General features: G+C 37.5%; 1 protein-coding gene across 1 annotated transcript in view; it reads left to right on the plus strand.

The window, feature by feature from the left end:
* The first annotated feature begins 1,352 nt into the window (after positions 1-1,352).
* LOC115212327 overlaps positions 1,353-22,203 on the plus strand; it is a 97,432-nt gene continuing 76,581 nt past the window's right edge. The window contains exon 1 of the mRNA XM_029781191.2: positions 1,353-1,474. Within this exon, the coding sequence (XP_029637051.2) occupies positions 1,353-1,474 (122 nt within the window). The remainder of the gene's footprint in view (positions 1,475-22,203) is intronic.

Genomic DNA, 22,203 nt, shown 5'->3' on the forward strand with positions numbered 1-22,203 from the left:
GAAGCTGTTCGTGAAGGGTCGAGTCGAGGTGGCGAATGCGTATATCGCTTCCGTCATCTATGACTGCCTGAATGTAGTCCCATGCCTGATAAAGTTGGAGCGTTTCTTATTCCGCTTTCTAAAGAAGGAACGTGTTCTGCTGTCAACAACCTCTCAGTGGAGTACTGGACATGCCGTTGCTTATGATTCGCAGACATGCGCTGAGACTTCTACATCTCCTGCGTGTCTTTAACGGTGAGCATGGGGGATTGACTGTTTGTCAAGCGGGTCTTTCCGCAGCTCGTCTCATTGATAAATTTACAGTACTGAGTCAAGCGTTGGCCAAGAAAAGGCGCTTGGCACCTGGAGCGTCGGCAAGCTCTCACAGCTTTCTGCCAGTCGGGCAACGCGGGCGTTGAAAGTTCAACCATGGATTTATATAGGGGATTAGTAGAGGGGAAAGAACAACGACGAAATCGGGGTAAATTCTTGGCGTTGGTGGGGGAAATCAACTAACTGGTCTTCAACTTCCAGAAATCCCTGGCCTGGCAGTGCTACCGGAGAGCTCTGCCGATTCAAAACGAGCTCTACAGATACGAAAGTGTTGTCGGAAGGATATGTTTGGGTTGTGCGAGGGCGATGTAATAGTCCTGCATGCACTCGTCTGCCCAGTTTATGAGCCGAGTTCATTGTAAATATCGCCCCCGGCACCTTCTTTAGGCCGGGAAGGAAAAGCAGTTTCTTCTGCCCGGGTGGCTACAGAAGTAGTGTGGTGGACGAGACTGAAAAATTGAAGACTAAACCTCCTTCACAGTAAATTATGTCATTTATTATATCATTTAAATTATCATTAATATTCACTTCAGTTTTATATTAAAGAAACACATAGGCATGCTTATGTATCACACACAACACTCTCTCACACACAGATACACACACACAAACAAACGCGCACACACACACACACACACACACACACCAGGACATATACAATTGAAGACCCTTCACACCACAAAATCCTCGCCTGTCATCCTTCATTCGTATAAAATATTGCTACTTTGATAACGAAAATTCTTTTCCCATAACTTTAAAGCTGCTAAAACCTTTAATTCCTCTTCAGAATTGTTATAATTCTCTATCATATACTTTATTTACAAACGTAATTTTCTGAAACGAAACTATTGTAAATGAATTGTATCGTTTGCTTCCATGTCAATCATTATATATACCATTTAAATTATTATCGTTATTGATAACGTGATATTCTGAAGTGACACTAACGTTAAATGAATCTATCGTCTGCTCACAGGAAATATTTGTCTGCTATTTCTAGCATTTCCAGCTTAAACTTCAGAGAGATCTTCGTGAATAGAATGGTGGATGACAATGTGAACACTGGAGGGTCTAACAAAGAATTTAGAAATGTACTTCATTTAATGTTGACTTTAGACGTTGTATTTGGGGAAGAGATCGATGAAAACAGGTATCGAGCAAAGTGAGATTGATTCTAAAACATGAAAAATCTGTCGTCTGATCGTATAACAATATTTTGATCATTTCCGGTTAATGTCGCTTTTAAACGATTTTTCTCAAATATTTTTTGTTTCTTCCTTTGCTTCTGACGTTATTTCTTTGATACGAAAGTTTCATGAGAGTATTACTTCTTCTCTGCCCCTCCACTGTTCATAAGTGTTGGCTAGGTTTTCACTGTTTAGGGCTCTGCAATATGCTTTTTTTCTTTTACTTAATATCTTAACCCGGATGTTTTTCATTTGATTTCTCTTTTTGTATGTGTCCTTTTTCCAAGCTGAGTTCATTCAATTCATTCAGTACGTATTGTGTGGTTGAATTTAGGTTGTGGATATCCGTTTCTGAGTTCTGCTTTGTTCTCATTTTGTTGTGGTATGTAAGAAGGGAATAAGTGGTTTCTATGTAGATTGCGTTTTGTGCCATTACATCGAAGGCATCAGCAAGGCATTCATGTTTTATCATGGTTGAAAGTTTTTGGTAAATTTCTTCTAATAATATTTCAGATTTCAGTGATTCGGCACACACACACAAATCTGCATAAATGTATATAGATATATATAATTATATAATATAATATTATATATATATATATATATATATATGTTGGTGTGTGTGGGTGTGTGTGTGTGTTGTGTGTGGTGTGTGTGTGTGTAGATATTATATACTATAATGAATATATACGTATCTATAATTCTGATAACTGTGTGTGCGGGTTGTTTATATATATACATACATATACACACACACACACAGATATCACAATTTGTAAATTAGTACTTAGATTATTTCAAGTTAATTTCAGTTCCGCGCATGCAAACAGTCTCATACAGTTACGCATATACACACATAACACACACAAAACCCTCTTCCACTTCTTTCTCCCGCCCTCTCTCTCTCTCTTTCTATCACTTTCTTCCCCTCTCTTCATTACACTCTTCCAGTAGCACCGCCCATTTTGACTGCTGACGCAACACAAACTTTTCATATCGCATTCATATAATGAGAAATAAAGACGCCTATCTATATCTACAACACACCACACACACACATATATTATATATATTATAGTATATATATATATATTACATATATATATATATATATATATATATATATATATATATTATATAATATATATATATATATATCTATAGATATAATATATGCTAACGGGTGCGTTGTGTTCTGCTACTTCAATGAAAAAATGTATGGTAAAAAACAATGACGCAATATATATATATGCGCACATATAATATAATAAAACATTCACTAACTCTTACGAACAGAAGCGAATTCCTTTCTTTGGTAAGTTACGATTTTCATTATATTATATCTGACATCTATTGGCCATCGTCCAGACTCCTCAACGGCATTTAGGATGGGATAAAAAGGTTCTCCAACCGTTAAGACCTTATAAGTTTTTGTCCCCAATTACCTAAAATGTTTTTTATTCTTTTATTTTTACTTCATAATTTTCAGTTAACCCCTTAGCATTGTAACTGGCCACGTCGGGCCCAAATATTCTTCCTGTTTTCTGTTGAAACCGAACACATCAGCCCTTTCACAACCACCATGCAAAGTTAGTCTAAAAGTAAGCAATCACATAATCAAAATCTCAAAGCTAGAAGATAACCTATGATTAATTGTAAACGATGTGAATAAATAAGTAATTCATCTGAATGTTGAAGGAGTATCCCCTTCTAGCTTGTGCTCTAATGAAACAGCAATTCCATCTCAAATTACATGTGGGGTCTTTTTTAAGAACACATTTCAGGTACGACGGCGTGGTGAAGAATGTTAGTAGTACAAAAAATCGGGTCGGTATTTTTCTTAGTATTTGACTTTTGTTAATTATTGTTTGAAGCCGAGAAGGGGTCAAATGACAGTAGAGGCGGTTGAATTGCAAAAATTTGATGAAATTTGTGATGTGTGTTGGAGAGATATAGAAGGCTGAGAGGAGGAGGAAAAATCGATTGATCATAATACATGGAATAAATTTGGGATGCGTGTTATATATATTATTTTCTGTGGGTATCTATATATATGCTGACTACTTTATGTTTTTAATACTGTGTATTAATGTAGGAGTTTATATGTTTATATATTGTGCGTATATGTGTGTGTGTTGCATGTATGTATGTAAGAGCTTGTATGTATATATTATGTATTTGTAATTGTGTATATATTATGTATTGTAAATGCAAGTTTTGATATTTCAGATTTATTGCATTTGCTTATATATATATATATATATATATATAAATGAATAAATAAATATATATATAATATATAATTCAACATTGAGGGTAAAATTAATTAATTAATCAATTTCACCAAGTATTCAGTATGCAAAGGGACCATTTAGGCGAATAAATTATTACATTATATAAAAGGGCTTAGTAAAATAAATTACTTTGCCGCATACTGAACTCATTAGAAATAGCAGCCAAAAAAAACTTTTTTAAAAACTATTTCTAATACTTAAAGAAAACCTCTCTCATATAGTGTTTGCTCAATTCAACTCACGAAGTATGAGGGTAAAGACATTAAAAAATCAAATGCAAAGGTTATTAATAACCTTGCATTTGATTTTTTAATGTCTTACCCTCATACTTCGTGAGTTGATTGAGCAAACACTATATGAGAGAGGTTTTCTTTAAGTATTAGAAATAGTTTTTAAAAAGTTTTTTTGGCTGCTATTTCTAATGAGTTCAGTATGCGGCAAAGTAATTTATTTTACTAAGCCCTTTTATATAATATATATATATATATTACACATATATATATTATATATATATATAATAATATATATATATATATATATATAATATATATATATATATATATATATATATATATATATACATATATACATATATGCGTACATAGGTACACAAACACACAGACATATAAGCTATTTGGAATGTGTTCACTTGTCGATTGTCAGGTTGACTCTTGTTTTACACACTAAAACTTTGATGGCCTCGGGGCTTGCTATATGATTATTTAGAATTAGTGAGTGCATGAATGTCGGGCAGTATTTATGCTTACATGAATAAATTACGTCAGAGTATTAACAGCGAGGAGTTGTGGAGGCGAAGAATATTAATGACCCTTTTATACATAACATACATTGACCTATATTTGTGTTGTAGAGGGGAGCTTCACATACTATGGACCACGATAGAGAGTATTGGTATATTGTTTTGAATTGAGGTTGTATATGTGTGTGCTAAAGATAGAAATATTTTAGATTTGGAATTAGTGAAATAATACATATGAGCACGACAACGGCATTCAAAATCCTCAGTGCCACAAATATACAACCTTGGCCTGTGGGTGCTTGGGGTCATCACGTGCACTTATAGCTTACGACGCTTTTCAGGAGACAGGGGCCTGCATACCGTATATTTCAGAGCCGGTCAGTTGCAGTGGTTGGGGTTTACTATTAGTAATGTTGATGTTGGTTGTTGTTGTGAGTGGGGAGAATCTAAATTAGGATTTATTTAGTATCGGATTGGGAGGTGTTGTAATGGAACTAATATTTTTCGTCTCGTAGATAGGGTTGTAGAATGAGGTGTTGTAGAAGACTGGTGTTGGAGTTTATGTTTTTTCGAGGAGGGTATTATATAGTTATATATAGTTATATAGATAACTATAGTTAGGTGCAGTAGCGTAGGAGATCTTCACTGATGATTTATTAGAGATAGGATAAGATTTTTTATGCTGTGGACAAAAATTAGATTTTATACTTTTGAAAAATAATTTTGCTAGAGATTTAACTTGGAGCGAGGACGGTGATACAAACCATAGGAGTTCGCGTTTCCAAGCCTTTGATTGTTTACAATGTGTGGATGAAGTTCGCTGATTCGAAAATGGAGGTTTGTAGTTGTTATAGGCTCGAGGTGGCCAATGATGCGAAGGAGTTTAGGTGAGTTTTTTTGTGGAGTTGCTGGATTGGTGTCGAGTTGAAGTAATGGCCTTTGAATCAGTGGAAGAGGTTTGCTATTTCAGTTTTAAGCTTCGTGTTATTGATCGAAAAATTCTATTCATTTTGAGGGCCTGATTATAATGATAGACATGTAACTAGGCTAAAAGGGGATAAGTTTTGGATGATTAGAGTGGACATTTAAGTATTGTAAAGATTGGTTGGGTTTATAGAAAGGACGGTATAAGTTAGTGTTTAAGTAAAGATTAACGTCCAAAAAATTGGTATCAATTTCGAATGAAATACTTAGGATGAAGATTTTGAAGAGTTTGCGTAGGGCTGTCCTTGTGTGCTCTACTGAAGGTTCAGTTAATCCAGTTACTGCAAGAATTTGCATCATCCCTCTATTGTCCGCCGGTTATGTTAGGCAAGCATTGTTTAATCTGGGGGATGAGGAACAAGCCCACAAGATCTGTGCGTGGGCGGAGTCCGATAAGTCCATTGTTATATCGAAGTAATCCATAGATTCGTTGGACGTTCAATAATTACACTTAAATTGAATTAAAGTTTTCTTCATTGCCAGAGTGATATTCATATCCGATCTGCGGATGGAAGCATAATTTCGGGCAAATATTAAGTTTTTATCCAAAAGTATTTGTGATATTGACGGTAATCATTGATACTGTTTTATAATTTAGAGTTGAGGAATTATGTATGATATTTGAATTGGACGGGTAGATGTCTACACTTTATTGTTAACAGGACATCTGAAGAAGGCTGGAGAATATCTCAGCCGAAACGTTGTAGTAACCTAACAAGATGAGGACACCTGTCCGTTCGATTGTAAATATTCTTTTCTACTCTAGTCACAAAGCCCGAATTTTGGGGCAGGGCCCAGTTGATTAGATCGCCCCACTACGCAACGGGTACTTAATGTTTCAAACCGAAGGATGAAAGGTAAAGTCGAAAACGGCGGAATTTTGAACTCAGAACGTAAAAACAGAACGCTAAGCATTTTGCCCTGCGTGCAAAAACGTTTCTGCCAACTCGGTGCCTGTTCATTGTAAATATTGCAATAATTTGACATGTCAAACTGAAGGAAATTCGTGCGTTTATGGTGGAGAGAGGAATACCAAAAATAATGTATCAAGTGCAATTCCATAGCGGAGCTCAACGTATTCCTGACACGGTGTATATACGGTCAATAATGCATTAACTAATTCGACCCAGTCGGATTTTCTGGGGCAAATGAATCGGATGGAAGCCTAGAATAGAAGTTATAACCTCCCTCTCTACCTACCCTTATCTGATATCGAACCGCTAAGTCCATCCTTTTTTCACTAATTTAACTTGGACATAAACTAAACCACTTTCTACCACTCTCCACCTTTAATACCATCATCGCTTATGATCTTGAAATCTATTTTCTCCATCCTGCAACTATTCTCTGTCTAAACATCCCTAACTCCCCTTCCTAATAAATGTAGCCCTCTATAAAATCAATCAGTCTTCAACCTCTATCATGTCAACATTTTAAATGTAAAATCTTTAATATAAAGTTCTTCCTCCGGAGAGGTGATGTTATCCAACAATGGACCCTGATATCTGTCAAATATCAGGACCAAAAAGATCCCTAAAACGGCCGTAGAACATTTAAAACTCTACCTATACTATTTGTGATACTGTTTTATCTGAAAATTAGACTGTCTTCTTGATATCCACTCACATTTACTTTTTTGCTTTCGATTCAATGTATCTTCATATGTAAATGTAAATAAATATCTAGCTCGCTTGTCGTTTCTTTACATACCTAAAGTCTCAAGTTCTAATCTCTTCAGCACTTCGAAGTGTTTCTATATATAGTGAACACCTGTATTTAAAGTAGAACATAATATATATATATGAATATGTATGTATATATATAAATACATATACATACGCACGTCTCTATATATATACATGTATTTATTTATATTAAGGGCATTACTATATAGAAATGCTCCGCGATAAGAGGGACTCTTGAAGTCAATACTACTATAATAACCACATTGAATCAAACGCAAGGATATATGTGTTCGTGTGGTACGTTGATTTCTGTTTATTTTTATATGTCTTGACTAAGGTTGTGCTGATGAGTGAAAAGTGCATTTTGTGCACTAATTACGAAATCATATGATGTTCAGCTGAGTCTGTTTCTGGAGGCTCGCTTTGAGAGTTGCATTCCCTCGCGTTCGGTACAATGTTGGCATTATAGTAGTTTTGACTTCAAGAGATCCTCCTAGCGTGAGGCATTTGTGTATAGTAATGCCCTTAATATAAGGAAATATGTTTAAAGTGAATAATTAATAAATTTTCCCTTATGAGGCTTTTCACGCTAACTACTTGATAAATCCTCGTAAAGATTTCATACTATATTTCAATTATTATATTTATTGGTACCCCAAACTCACTTTGTTATATATACACACATGTATATATATTTATATAAATATATATATATATATATATATATATATATATATATATATATAATATATATTATATATACATTTATGTATATATCTATGAATATGTGAGCGTGTGTATGTATATATGTATGTGTTTCAGTTCATCCACCATGACCGCTTGGAAACAGGTTCTGGTTTTTTTCACGTCCCAGTATTTGGCCGATCGGAATCTTGTTAAATTCCTTACCACCGCTTGAAACTTTTCACATTTTTTACCCACATCATTTTCAAAGCATTACGTTTGATGCAGAATGCCTGCCGCTGACGATAATTGCATTCATTTTTTTCTTTTTTCTGGTAATTAATAATAAAGAAATCAAAAGTATAATGTTGCGTAACTGTAGGCAAATCAGCGTAAAGAAACGCGAGAATACGCAGCAGGCTTAACAACAAATACTGGGGTCGATTTGTGCGACTAAAACACTTTAAGGCAGGTGCCCCAGCATAGGCGCAGCCCAATGGATGACAAACGTAAGGGATTGTTTACAGCTCTGGTTAAACTCAACGCCATAAATTAGAATTGACGGATTTCATCGAAGACAGCGAGCTGGAATTGAGGCTGTATGGTTACTGTTCCTGAAATTTTAAAGGATGCAGCAATAAAAAATGATCTATCTATCGATCAATCAATCGATCATCTATCTATCTATCTATCTATCTATCTATCTATCTATCTATCTATCTATCTATCTATCTATCTATCTATCTATCTATCTATCTCTATCTATCCATCTATCTATCTATGTCTATCTATCTCTGTCTATCCATCTATCTATCCATCCATCCATCCATCCATCCATCCATCTATCTATCTATCTATCTATCTATCTACTATCTATCTATCTATCTATCTATCTATCTAGGGTGCGCTTTTCGACTCGTATCAGTCTACGCACCGCCCTTAACAGGTCGGGCGGATTTCTTTCAACGTTTAGAAGTATTCTTGGGAACGCCTCGTCCTTTACTCTTAGTGGGGATTGGGAATGCTACCTTGGACACGCATGTAGACTACGTGGGTATAGATAGGAATAGACGGGGATGCATGCCTCAGAGACCTGCTCAGACGCTTTCAACTATCTGACAGGTTCCGACTAGACCACCCGAATGCGCCAACGTGGACATGGAGCAACCACATCGGGTCGTCGAGATCGTATCTAGATAGGATACTGTGTAGGACAGTAGACAAAGATAGCATAGATGTCCACAATTCCACATAGTCAGCTACACGGATCACAAACTTGTGACATGTACGCTAGACTTAGGTAAGACACTTAGGCAGGTCTCGGATACTGGAAACTAAACGCGTCTTTCCCATCGAGACAGGTTTTCAGAGACCGGATTAGCACACTAGTAAAGAGGGCTTTGACGGGAGCCATCATCAACAACAAATGGTGGTTTGCCCTCAAGAGAGCATAAAGCAAAAGCGATTAGGTACAGCAAAGCACTAGCCATAGATAGAAATAGGGTTGAGGGTGAGCTAGTTAAGAAGCTAGAAGGGGCAATTAGAAGCGGCATCGCATCCGACGTTTTGGCGGCGAGGTTGCCCTCGACCAACACTTCAACGCCAAACACGAAGGATGTGCTGTCAGAGCTAGGATGCGTGCCCTAAGGAACGAATGTGGTTGAAGCCGCGAGAGAGGCCCGGGTTGCAGAGGCGCAACAGGGCAACAAAGCCACCATTCGTCCCTGATAGATGAACAGGGGCGCGAATTGCTCGAGCCAAGTAAAATGTGTGAGGCCTTTCACAGCATTTTGCCCGACTGTTCGGGACGAGTGGAGGGCAAGAACGTAGGGTGGACTTCAGTGCCTACCTACATAGCCTACCACGACTCTCGACAAGAAAGGCAGGGTGCTGCGAAGGTGCCATCACGGCGGCGGAAGTGCAGGACGCGATGGCAGAATGCTCGAGGGACAAATCACCGGTTTTGGATGTCTACCCTACGAGCTTTACAATTGTATGCCAGACTTGTTTGGAGATCTCTTGGCGGCGGTGTACTGCAACTGGCAGCAAAACGGGAGCATTCCTGGTTTTGTGAGCCGAAGAGCCGTAACACTGCTGCAGAAAGATCTAAACAAAGAAATGTAATAGATAACTTTAGGCCCATCACTCTGCTTAATGCAGACTTGAAAATTTTGGCCAAGGTGCTAGCCAAGAGGTTGGCGCTTGTCATCAAGAAACTGTTCGACAGGCGCAAACATGCGCCGTGCCGGGCGGACCATCCATGACAACCTCCACCTGATGCGCTACATCATAGACAGGGTAGTTAACGAACCTGGCATGGGTGGGGCGCTGATCAATTTGGATCAATCGAAAGCTTTCGATAGGGTACACCATCGATACTTGGAGGCGGTCCTCAGAGCGGCAGGCTTCGGTCCCGTCTTCCGCGGCTGGATAGCCGCTTTGTACAGAGGCATCCGTTCGGTAATTCGCGTGAATGGACATCTATCGAGACCCTTCGACATCGCACGTTCGGTCCGTCAGGGATGCCCCCTCTCGTCGCTTCTATACGTATTGACTCTCGAGCCATTATTGCGGAAGCTGGCAACTTTGAGTGGCATCCCGCGAGAACTGGGATGCGGGACGAGCGTGTCTGCAGACGCGGACGATGTCACCGTCATAGTGTCTAGCCACGAGCACATCGAGCAGGTCGGCGAGACACTGAAAAACTACGAAGCGGTGACAGGAGCGAAAATCAACCGGGAAAAGTCAGTGGGCTTAAGACTAGGCACCTGAAGAAGCAAGCCCATGCCATCCACCAGCGCCTCCGTCGTGGGACTCTGGACCGACGGCCCGGTTGAGTTGCTCAGGGTCTGGTTTGGTCCGGACCTCCAAGTGGAGAAGAACTGGACCGAGATAACGAGTAGGGTGGTCACTCTCGCCCGGCAATGGGCCGAGAGGAAACTGTCCCTAAAAGGTCGGGCGGAGGTGGCGAACACGTACATCGCGTCCGTCATCTACTACCGCCTGACCGTCGTACCTTGTCCCGACCCTACCAACACCAAACTACAACGCATTCTCTTTCGCTTCTTGTGGAAAGGATGCGTCCCGATGGTCAGGCGATCCATTTGCTGTCAACACCCGTTAAAAGGAGGACTGGGCATGCCGTGGTTGATGATGCGCAGACACGCGCTGAGACTGCGACACCTCAGGTTCTTCGTAGACGACGGTGAACAGGTGTGGTCGCCGTTTGTGAGGCACGCTTTCCCGCAGCTCGTCTTCATGACCGAACTGCAGTCGTGGATCAAAAAGAGGCCGAGGAAGGGCGAATGGCACCGCGAGTGTCGCGTTACTCTCAAGCAACTCTGCCGTCCTGGGTCGACCTTGAGTGACTTCAACACAACCAAAGCATTCTATAGGGGATTAGTGGAGGGGAGGTACGACGACGAGCTCGGGGCGAACCTGGACGCGACGAGGAGTACCTGATCCGACTGTTCGGGATGACTTTCGGGCCAGGGCCCATGGACAACTTCCAGAGATCACTGGCCTGGCGGTGCTACCGAGAAGCGCTACCCGTTCGGGATAAGCTCTACAGACACGGCTCGAGAAACACGGGGCCGACCTGCCCGAGATGCGGTCAGAGCGACGAAACAGTTCTGTACGCACTCGTGCAGTGTCCAACAATTTCCGACCTGTGGGCTTCAAACGGGAAGGAAGAGCTATTTTCATCATCCTTGTGGCTATGGCGAAAGAATGTATCTGGTGGACGCGTCTGAAAGGATTGGAGACAAACACTTTCCTCTCTGGTCAATCTCTCATCAACTTCTTCAAGTACCACTTGAAAAGGAAAGTGAGAGTAGAGAGGCAAGTTTTGTCTAGCGAATGTTTTAAAAAAAGATGGGTGAATGTAGCAAGGATGGCACGTATGAATGACGAAGCCACCTTGAGCATAGTCCTATGAACCCAGAAATTGAAAACAGAGGGTTACCCACTTGCAAACAAATGTGGTAACATATAACAATATTGACCAAGGTTACCGTGGTCTTTTTCGTAGGCTTTTCTTCCCACGGATAAACCTTACTTGCTTTCCCCTTTACACCATATATCATAACACTGTGATACACGATCCCTATTAATCGTTCTTTTCTTCCTCTTCCCCTTTTTTCTTCTTTCTTCATTTCTCTTTCCTTTTGCTCCTTTACCTTTTCTTTTTTTCTTTTTATTCTTTTTATTTTATTCAATTTTTTTGTTTTTTCTTTTTTTCTTCCCTCTTACGATCCCTCTTGATCAAAAACCTACGCCACCCCTTTTCATTTTTTCTTTTGTTTTTTGTTCTCTTCATCCCCCAAAAGAAAAGTTCTACCTTGTAACTTGTCTCATCTGTGTGCAGCCCTGTGTGGCCAATAAAGAAACTTATCTATCTATCTATCTATCTATCTATCTATCTATCTATCTATCTATCTATCTATCTATCTATCTATCTATCTATCTATCTGTCTGTCTGTCTATCTATATATCTCTCTATCTATCTATCTATCTATCTATCTATCTATCTATCTATCTATCTATCTATCTATCTATCTATCATGTGTCTGTCTAGCTATCTTTCTATCAATCATTGTCTCTATCTTTATCTATCTATCTCTCTATCTATCAGTGTCTCTGTATCTATTGATATATATATATATATATATATATATATATATGTATATACACACATATATACAATCATTTACATATACTTATATTCACACACACAAACACACACGCAGGCACACACATTCACACACACAATTACATAATATAAATTGAGAGGAAAATCAAATCATGCGACGCAACTTACAAGCATTGTACTACAATCCAGGTTCTGGTCACCCATATCGAATGGTCCGTCAAAACATGAAACTCTTTACGGTAAACAATCATTGTCTAACACTTATTTCGAAAATTCCGAGTTCACTATTTCGGGTTTTTTCCTGTGTAAAAGACATTAAAATAAGAATTAAAAGTTACACATGAAGTAACTTATTTTGTAGCATATTATAAACACTATACAATTTAGTCATTTTAAATCTTTGAACGACACGCCTTTCTAAGGCATGTATATCCTAAGCATTAGCATCAGGTTACATGCTGCTGGTTGCAAATTCAAGCAACAGTGTGTAGTAATAATAACTTTAGAATTAGATACTGTTACAGGTGGAATGTAGAATACGGTTGCATGCCATTGCTTCAATTTTGAATAAACAGGATGCAACTTTACACCAGGCATCAGAGTGTGCGATAATACACATATACACACCCGCAAACACACACATACTCACACATACACACACACACATTCATATATATATATATGCATAATTGTGTGCGTTGTGTTCCGCTACTTCAATGAAAAAATGAAAAAATATATATATATATATGCGCACATATATATATATAAACATTCACTTACTCTTACGAACAGATGTGAAACCAATTCGTTGGTAAGTTACGATTATATTTATATTATATCGGCCATCTATTGGCCATCGTCCAGCCTCCTCAACGGCATTTAGGATGGGATAAAAAGGGTCCCCACCGTTAAGACCTCATAAGTCTGTGTCCCGAAATTACATAAAATGTTTTTTCATGCTTTTATTTTTACTTCAGTAATTTTCAGTTAACCCATTAGCATTGTAACTGGCCACGTCGGGTCCAAATATTCTTCCTGTTTTCTGTTGAAACTGAACACATCAGCCCTTTCACAACCACCATGCAAAATTATTCTAAAAGTAAGCAAGCACATAATCAAAATCTCAAAGCTAGAAGATAACCTATAATTAATTGTAAACGATGTGAATAAATAAGTATTCATCTGATGTTGAAGGAGTATCCCCTTCTTCTAGCGGTACACTAATGAAAAGCAGCATTCCATCTCAAATTACAACAAGTGGGGTCTTTTTTAAGGACACATTTCAGGTACGAGGGAGTGGTGAAGAATGTTAGGAGTACAAAAAATCGGGTCGTTACATTTCTTAGTAGTTGAGTTTTGTTAAGTATTGTTTGAGGCCGAGGAGGGTCAAATGACGGTAGAGGCGGTTGAATTGCAAAAATTTGATGAAATTTGTGATGTCTGTTGGTGAGATTTAGGAGGTTGAGAGGAGGAAGAAAAAGCATTTGATCATAATACTTGGAATAAATTTGGGATGCGTGTTATATATATATATATATACTTCTGTAGGTATCTATATATATATGTTGACTATTTTCTGTTTTTAATACTGTGTACTAATGTAGGAGTTTATATGTTTATATATGTGCGTGTATGTGTGTGTGTTTGCATGTATGTATGTAAGAGCTTGTATGTATATATTATGTATTTATAAATGCAAGTTTGTATATTTAAGATTAATTGCATATGCTCATATATATATATATATATATATATATATATTTTATATACATATATGCATTCATAGACAAACATACACACACACACACATATTAGCTATTTGGAATGTGTTCCCTTGTCGATTGTTAGGTTGACTCTTGTTTTACATTACAGCTTTGATGGGCCTCGTAACGGCAGAAGAAATGCCGCTAAGCATTTCACCCGAGGGACTGAAGATTCTGTCAGCTCTCACCGCCTGGTCTACTGTATCTTCTCCGGCCCTAATGGCATATAATAATAATAATAATAATGATAATAATAATAATAATAACAATAATAATAATGATAATAATAATAGTAATAATAATAATAAGAAGAAGAAGAAGAAGAAGAAGAGGAAGAAGAAGAAGAAGAAGAAGAAGAAGAAGAAGAAAAACAACAATAAAAATAATATTAATAATAATAATAATAATAATAATAGTAATAATAATAGTAATAATAATAATAATTATAATAATAATATATTATTATTATTATTATTATTATTGGAAATTTTTTCCGGCTAAACATTTCACTCACTTCTTCACAGTAAATTTACGTCATTTAATGCAATCGTTAATGTGATATTCCCTTCAGTTTCATATTAAATAAAAGTTTAGGCAGGGTTATGTATCTAATTGCATCACACTCACAGACACACACGCACACACTCACAATCGTACACATCAACCTACCTCATCCTCTTTCCCCTCTCTCTCTCTCTCGTCTATCACTCCCTCTCCCCCACTCTCTTCCACTTCCACCGGCAATTATCATAATCTGCTGACTGAAACTTTTCAAATCGAAATTATATAATTAGAAATACAGATGCCATGTATATATATATATATATATATATATATATGTATGTCCTAGGATGTGGAATGTTCGTATCAGCTTACGCGGACTACGTCATCATAATACTGTCCATGAAGCGGTGATAGAGCAAAGCTTATCCAAGAGAAGTCGGTTCTATCTATCGGCCGAGTCCGTAGTGAAGATCTATCAGCCGCTTTCCATCAGTCTGGAAGGTCAGGCAATTTATTTCTGTCAAATAGCAGTAGCGAAGGAGGCTGTATTGTGGACCAGGTTAAAAGGACTAAAGGCAGAGACTTTTCTCTATGGCCAATCACTCGTCAACTTTTTCAAATTTTCTTTGGAACGGTAGATGAGGGTGCAGAGTGAAGTGCTGCCTCCCAGTACATTTGTCAAAAGGTGGATGAACAGCGAAAATGGTACGTGTGAGTGGACCTACTCTAATAACGCACCTGTGGGCTAGTGAATTTGAGAGGGAGGAGAGTGCACTTCCCAGATACCCTCGAAGCGTCGAGTGGTTCAGGATTGGGGTGTGGGTACCTGAGCCAAATCCAGGGGATTACCTGCACCTATTACGAACTTTCATTGTTATATTCTTTTGTCGGATATCATTGTTATTCTTTTAACTGTGTACTCGTTGTCACTGCGTTAAATCCCCACTGTCCATGTCTACTGTATCCTGTTTCTTTACTACCCACAAAGGGCTAAACACAAAGAGGACAAACAAGGAAAGACAAACGGATTAAGTCGATTATATCGACCACAGTGCGTAACTGGTACTTCTTTAATCGACCCCGAAAGGATGAAAGGCAAAGTCAACCTCGGGGGACTTTGAACTTAGAACGTCACGGCAGAAGAAATACCGCAAAGCATTTCGCCCAACGTACTGAAGATTCTGCCAGCTTTCACCGCCTTGTCTACTGTATCTTCTCTTATATACCGGCCCTATTGGCAAGTAATAATAATAACAACACCTATAAATAATAATAATAATAATAATAATAATAATAATAATAATAATAATAATAATAATAATAATAATAATAATTATATTATTATTATTATTATTATTATTATTATTATTATTATTATTATTATTATTATTATTATCATTATTATTGTTATTGGAAATTTTTTCCGGCTAAACATTTCACTCACTTCTTCACAGTAAATTTACGTCATTTAATGCAATCGTTAACGTGATATTCCCTTCAGTTTCATATTAAAGAAAAGCTTAGGCAGGGTTATGTATCTAATTGCATCACACTCACAGACACACACACACACACTCACAATCGTACACATCAACCTAAATCATCCTCTTTCCCCTCTCTCTCTCTCTTCTATCACTCTCTTTCCCCCTCTCTTATTTTAACTCTTCTACTTCCACCGTCAATCATCATAAACTGCTGACTGAAACTTTTCGAATCGAATTATATAATTAGAAATACAGATGCCATATATATATATACATAAGTATATATAATATATATATATATATATATAATATATTATATATATATAATATATATTATATATATATATATATCATATATATATATATATATATATATATTACATCTATATATATATATATATATAATATTATATATCTATATATATATATATATATATATATTATATATATATTATATATATGTCTTAGGATGTGGAATATTCGAATCAACTAACATGGACTACGGCATCATAATACTGTCCACGAAGCGGTGATAGGAGCAAAGCTTATCCAAGAGAAGTCGGTGGGCCTGCAAATCGGCAGATGGAGAGGCAGACCCATACCAACCGACAGTTTGTAGGGCGCTAAACGGAAAGACAGGTTAAACTCTTTGGGGTCTGGTTTGCTCTTGACCTCGGGGTGGACATCAATGGGTGGGAGGTGACGAACAGGATAGTCGATCTCACCCAGAAGTTGGCAGAGAGGAAGCTGTTCGTGAAGGGTCGAGTCGAGGTGGTGAATGCGTACATCGCTTCCGTTATCTATGACTGCCTGAATGTAGTCCCATGCCCGATAATGTTAGAGCGTTTCTTATTCCGCTTTCTAAAGAAGGAACGTGTTCCGCTCATCAGACGGTCCATCTGCTGTCAACAACCTCTCAGTGGAGTACTGGACATGCCGTTGCTAATGATTCGCAGACATGCGCTGAGACTGCGACATCTCCTGCGAGTCTTTAACGGTGAGCATGGGGGATTGACTATTTGTTAAACGGGTCTTACCTTAGCTCGTCTCATTGATATATCTACAGTACTGAGTCAAGCGTTGGCCAAGAAAAGGCGCTTGGCAGCGGGAGTGTCGGCAAGCTCTCACAGCTTTCTGCCAGTCGGACAACGCGGGCGTTGAAAGTTCAACCATGGATTTCTATAGGGGATTAGTAGAGGGGAAAGAACAACGACAAAATCGGGGTAAATTCTTGGCGTTGGTGGGGGAAATCAACTAACTGGTCTTCAACTTCCAGAAATCCCTGGCCTGGCAGTGCTACCGGAGAGCTCTGCCGATTCAAAACGAGCTCTACAGATACGAAAGTGTTGTCGGAAGGATATGTTTGGGTTGTGCGAGGGCGATGTAATAGTCCTGCATGCACTCGTCTGCCCAGTTTATGAGCCGAGTTCATTGTAAATATCGCCCGGACCTTCTTTAGGCCGGGAAGGAAAAGCAGTTTTCTTTTGCCCGGTGGCTACAGAAGTAGTGTGGTGGACGAGACTGAAAACATTGAAGACTAAACCTCCTCACAGTAAAATTATGTCATTTATTATTATCATTTAATATTATCATTAATATTCACTTCAGTTTTATATTAAAGAAACACATAGGCATGGTTATGTATCTCAGTGCATCACACACACACACTCTCTCACACACAGATACACACACACAAACAAACGCACACACACACACACACACACACACACCACACACACCAGGACATATACAATTGAAGACCCTTCACACCACAAAATCCTCGCCTGTCATCCTTCATTCGTATAAAATATTGCTACTTGATAACGAAAATTCTTTCCCATAACTTTAAAGCTGCTTAAACCTTAATTCCTCTTCAGAATTGTTATAATTTCTCTATCATATACTTTATTTTACAAACGTAATTTCTGAAACGAACTATTGTTAAATGAATTTGTATCGTTTGCTTCCATGTCAATCATTATATATACCATTTAATTATTATCGTTATTGATAACGTGATATTCTGAAGTGACACTAACGTTAAATGAATCTATCGTCTGCTCACAGGAAATATTTGTCTGCTATTCTAGCACATCAGCTTAAGCTTCAGAGATTCCTCACGAGAGAATTGTGGATGACAATGTGAAACACTGGAGGGTCTAACAAAGAATTTGAAATGTACTTCATTTTAATGTTGACTTTAGACGTTGTATTTGGGAAGAGATCGATGATCAATAGTTATCGAGCAAAAGTGAGATTGATTCTAAAACATGAAAAATCTGTCGTCTGATCGTATAACAATATTTGATCATTCCGGGTAATGTCGCTTTTTTAAACGATTTTTCTCAAATATTTTTTGTTTCTTCCTTTGCTTCTGACGTTATTTCTTTGATACGAAAGTTTCATGAGAGTATTACTTCTTCTCTGCCCCTCCACTGTTCATAAGTGTTGGCTAGGTTTTCACTGTTTAGGGCTCTGCAATATGCTTTTTTTCTTTTACTTAATATCTTAACCCGGATGTTTTTCATTTGATTTCTCTTTTTGTAGGTCTCCTTCTTCCAAGCTGAGTTCATTCTATTCTTTTAGTACGTTTTGTGTGGTTGAATTTAGGTTGTGGATATCCGTTTCTGGAGTTCTGCTTTGGTTCTCATTTTGTTGTTGGTATGTAAGAAGGGAATAAAGTGTTTCTATGTAGATTTGCGTCTTTTGTGCCATTTCATGGAAGGCATCAGCAAGGCATTCATTTTTTATCATGGTTGAAAGTTTTTGGTAAATTTCTTCTAGTAATATTTCAGATTTCAGTGATTCGGCACACACACATACACATACCACACACACACACACACACACACACACACACACACACACACACACACCACACACAAAATGTGCATGAATGTATAAAATATATATATATATATGAATAAATGAAAGAATGGAGTCGAACGAAGGTTTTAACAAAATTCCTTTACTCTCGACACATGTTTCGAAGACGGCATACTTTTAATTCCGAAGGAATAAAGCGTGCATTATGCCATCTTCTCATCAGGAAAGATTAGGAGCCTCTTTCAGCCACAAGACGAACAAAATTTTTGATAATTGCCTACATGGTGACCACAGTGATAATGAGTGTTTTTTTAAAAAAATAATCCGTTATAAGCAATGACTTCAAAAATGGGTAGAAGGAGGGTGTAGTAAAAATAGGTAGGGGACAATATGTATGCTGTATGTATGATGATGTGCGGGTGTGTGCTTGTGTTAATGAGTGCGAATGTTTGTGTATGTGTATGAGTGTGTATATAAGTTCATTTGTGTCTGTGTGTGTATGTGTTATTGTGTGTGTGAGGGAGACAAACGTCAAATATACTTAGTAGTAAGGTGTGAAATTTGTGTGTGTGTGTGTGTTTGATCGTGCGTGATATAGAGAGGGACTGAAAGATATATATATATACATACGTCAAAGAAATTTTGTGGCAATGGAACATATAACGGAGCAGAAAGAAAGTTCGAAGGCATAGGAAAGAATTTGTCTATGGCAGTGGTGTTGACGGGAAGCTAATTGTTAAAACTAGTGGTTATCTATATTATTTATATGAGTGGTAAGTGTGTTTTTGCCAATGCTTACATTTATACGATTTTTCTATGAGTGTGTTTACTAGGGGAACCTTGGCCGGAATTTATGTTCTCTATGAAATGGCCGACCAATTCCCGGACACCTATGCCTTCGAAATTTCTTTCTGCTCCGTTATATGTTCCATAGCTACTAAATTTCTTTGACGTATGTATATATATATATATATATATATATATCCCTCTCTATAACACGCACAATCAAACACACAGACACAAATTTCACACCTTACTACTAAGTATATTTGACGTTTGTCTCCCTCACACACACAATAACACATACACACACAATAACACATACACACACAGACACAAATGCAGTTATATACACACTCATACACATACACAAACACTCGCACTAATTTACACAAGCACACACCCGCACATCATCATACATACAGCATACATATTGTCCCCTACCTATTTTTACTACACCCTCCTTCTACCCATTTTTAAAGTCATTGCTTATAACGGATTATTTTAAAAAAACACTCATTGTCACTGTGGTCACCATGTAGGCAATCATCAAAAATTTTATTCGTCTTGTGGCTGAAAGAGGCTCCTAATCTTTCCTGATGAGAAGATGGCATAATGCACCATTTATTCCTTCGGAATTAAAAGTATGCCGTCTTCGAAACATGTGTCGAGAGTAAAGGAATTTTGTTAAAATCTTCGTTCGACTCCATTCTTTCATTTATTCATATAAATAACACAAATTTGCACACAAGAACCCGGAGTTTCTACTCTTGACAGGTCACTTCAACCGTGTTTTCTGACGTGAATTTGCTACCCAGGTAACGGTTAACCGAATTTTCCATGCTAGGATAATTCATTCACCTACTTTCATATTCATATATATATATATATATATATATATATATATATATATATTATATATATATATATATAATATATATATATATATGTATATATATGTATATATATATATATATATATATATATATATATATATATACATGAATACATACGTTTATATAATTCTGATAACTGTGTGTGCGTGTTTATATATATATATATATATATATACATATATACAAACACACAGAGGTATCACAATTTATAAATTAGTACTTAGATTATTTCAAGTTAATTTCAGTTGTGGATGCAAACAGTCTCATACAGTTACGCATATACACACACGCACAGCAGACAGTGACGTAATTTTCATTTCTCCATTTCTGCTGGAATGGTAATGCCGGGGAAGAAGGATGGTATACCGAATAAGTGAAGGGAATTAAAATGTATCAATCCCACCAAATGCTTAGAACATTGTTAAGTAGCTAATAGCATCACACAAACACATACACACACACACAAAACCCCCCTCCCCTTCATTCTCCCGCCCTCTCTCTCTCTCTCTTTCTATCACTTTCTTCCCCCTCTCTCATTTACACTCTTCCACTATCACCGCCCATCTTTGACTGCTGACGCAAACTTTTCATATCGCATTCATATAATGAGAAATAAAGACGCCAATCTATATCTACACACACACACACCACACACACACACACACACACACACACACACATATATTATATATATATAATAATTGTGTGTGCGTTGTGTTCCGCTACTTCAATGAAAAATGTATGGTAAATAAACAAATGACGCAACACACACACACACACACACACACACACATATATATATATATATATATATATACATATATATATATATATATGCGCACATATATATATATATATATAAACATTCACTAACTCTTACGAAGAGAGGCTAAACCACTTTATTGGTAAGTTACGATTTTCATTATATTATATCTGACATCTATTGCCATCGTCCAGCCTCCTCAACGGCATTTAGGATGGGATAAAAAGGATCTCCACCGTTAAGACCTCATAAGTTTGTGTCCCGAAATTACCTAAAATGTTTTTTATGCTTTTATTTTTACTTCAGTAATTTTCAGTTAACCCATTAGCATTGGCACTAGCCACGTCGGGCCCAAATACTCTTCCTGTTTTCTGTTCAAACTGAACAGATCAGCCCTTTCACAACCACCATGCAAAGTTATTCTAAAAGTAAGCAATCACATAATCTAATTGTAAACGATGTGAATAAATAAGTAATTCATCCGAATGTTGAAGGAGTATCCCCTTCTAGCTGGTACACTAATGAAACAGCAATTCCATCTCAAATTACAAGTGGGGTCTTTTTTAAGGACACATTTCAGGTTCGAGGGAGTGGTTAAGAATGTTAGTAGTACAAAAAATCACGTCGGTA

Source organism: Octopus sinensis, linkage group LG5, assembly GCF_006345805.1.
Source record: "Octopus sinensis linkage group LG5, ASM634580v1, whole genome shotgun sequence".
Taxonomy (NCBI): Eukaryota; Metazoa; Mollusca; class Cephalopoda; order Octopoda; family Octopodidae; genus Octopus; species Octopus sinensis.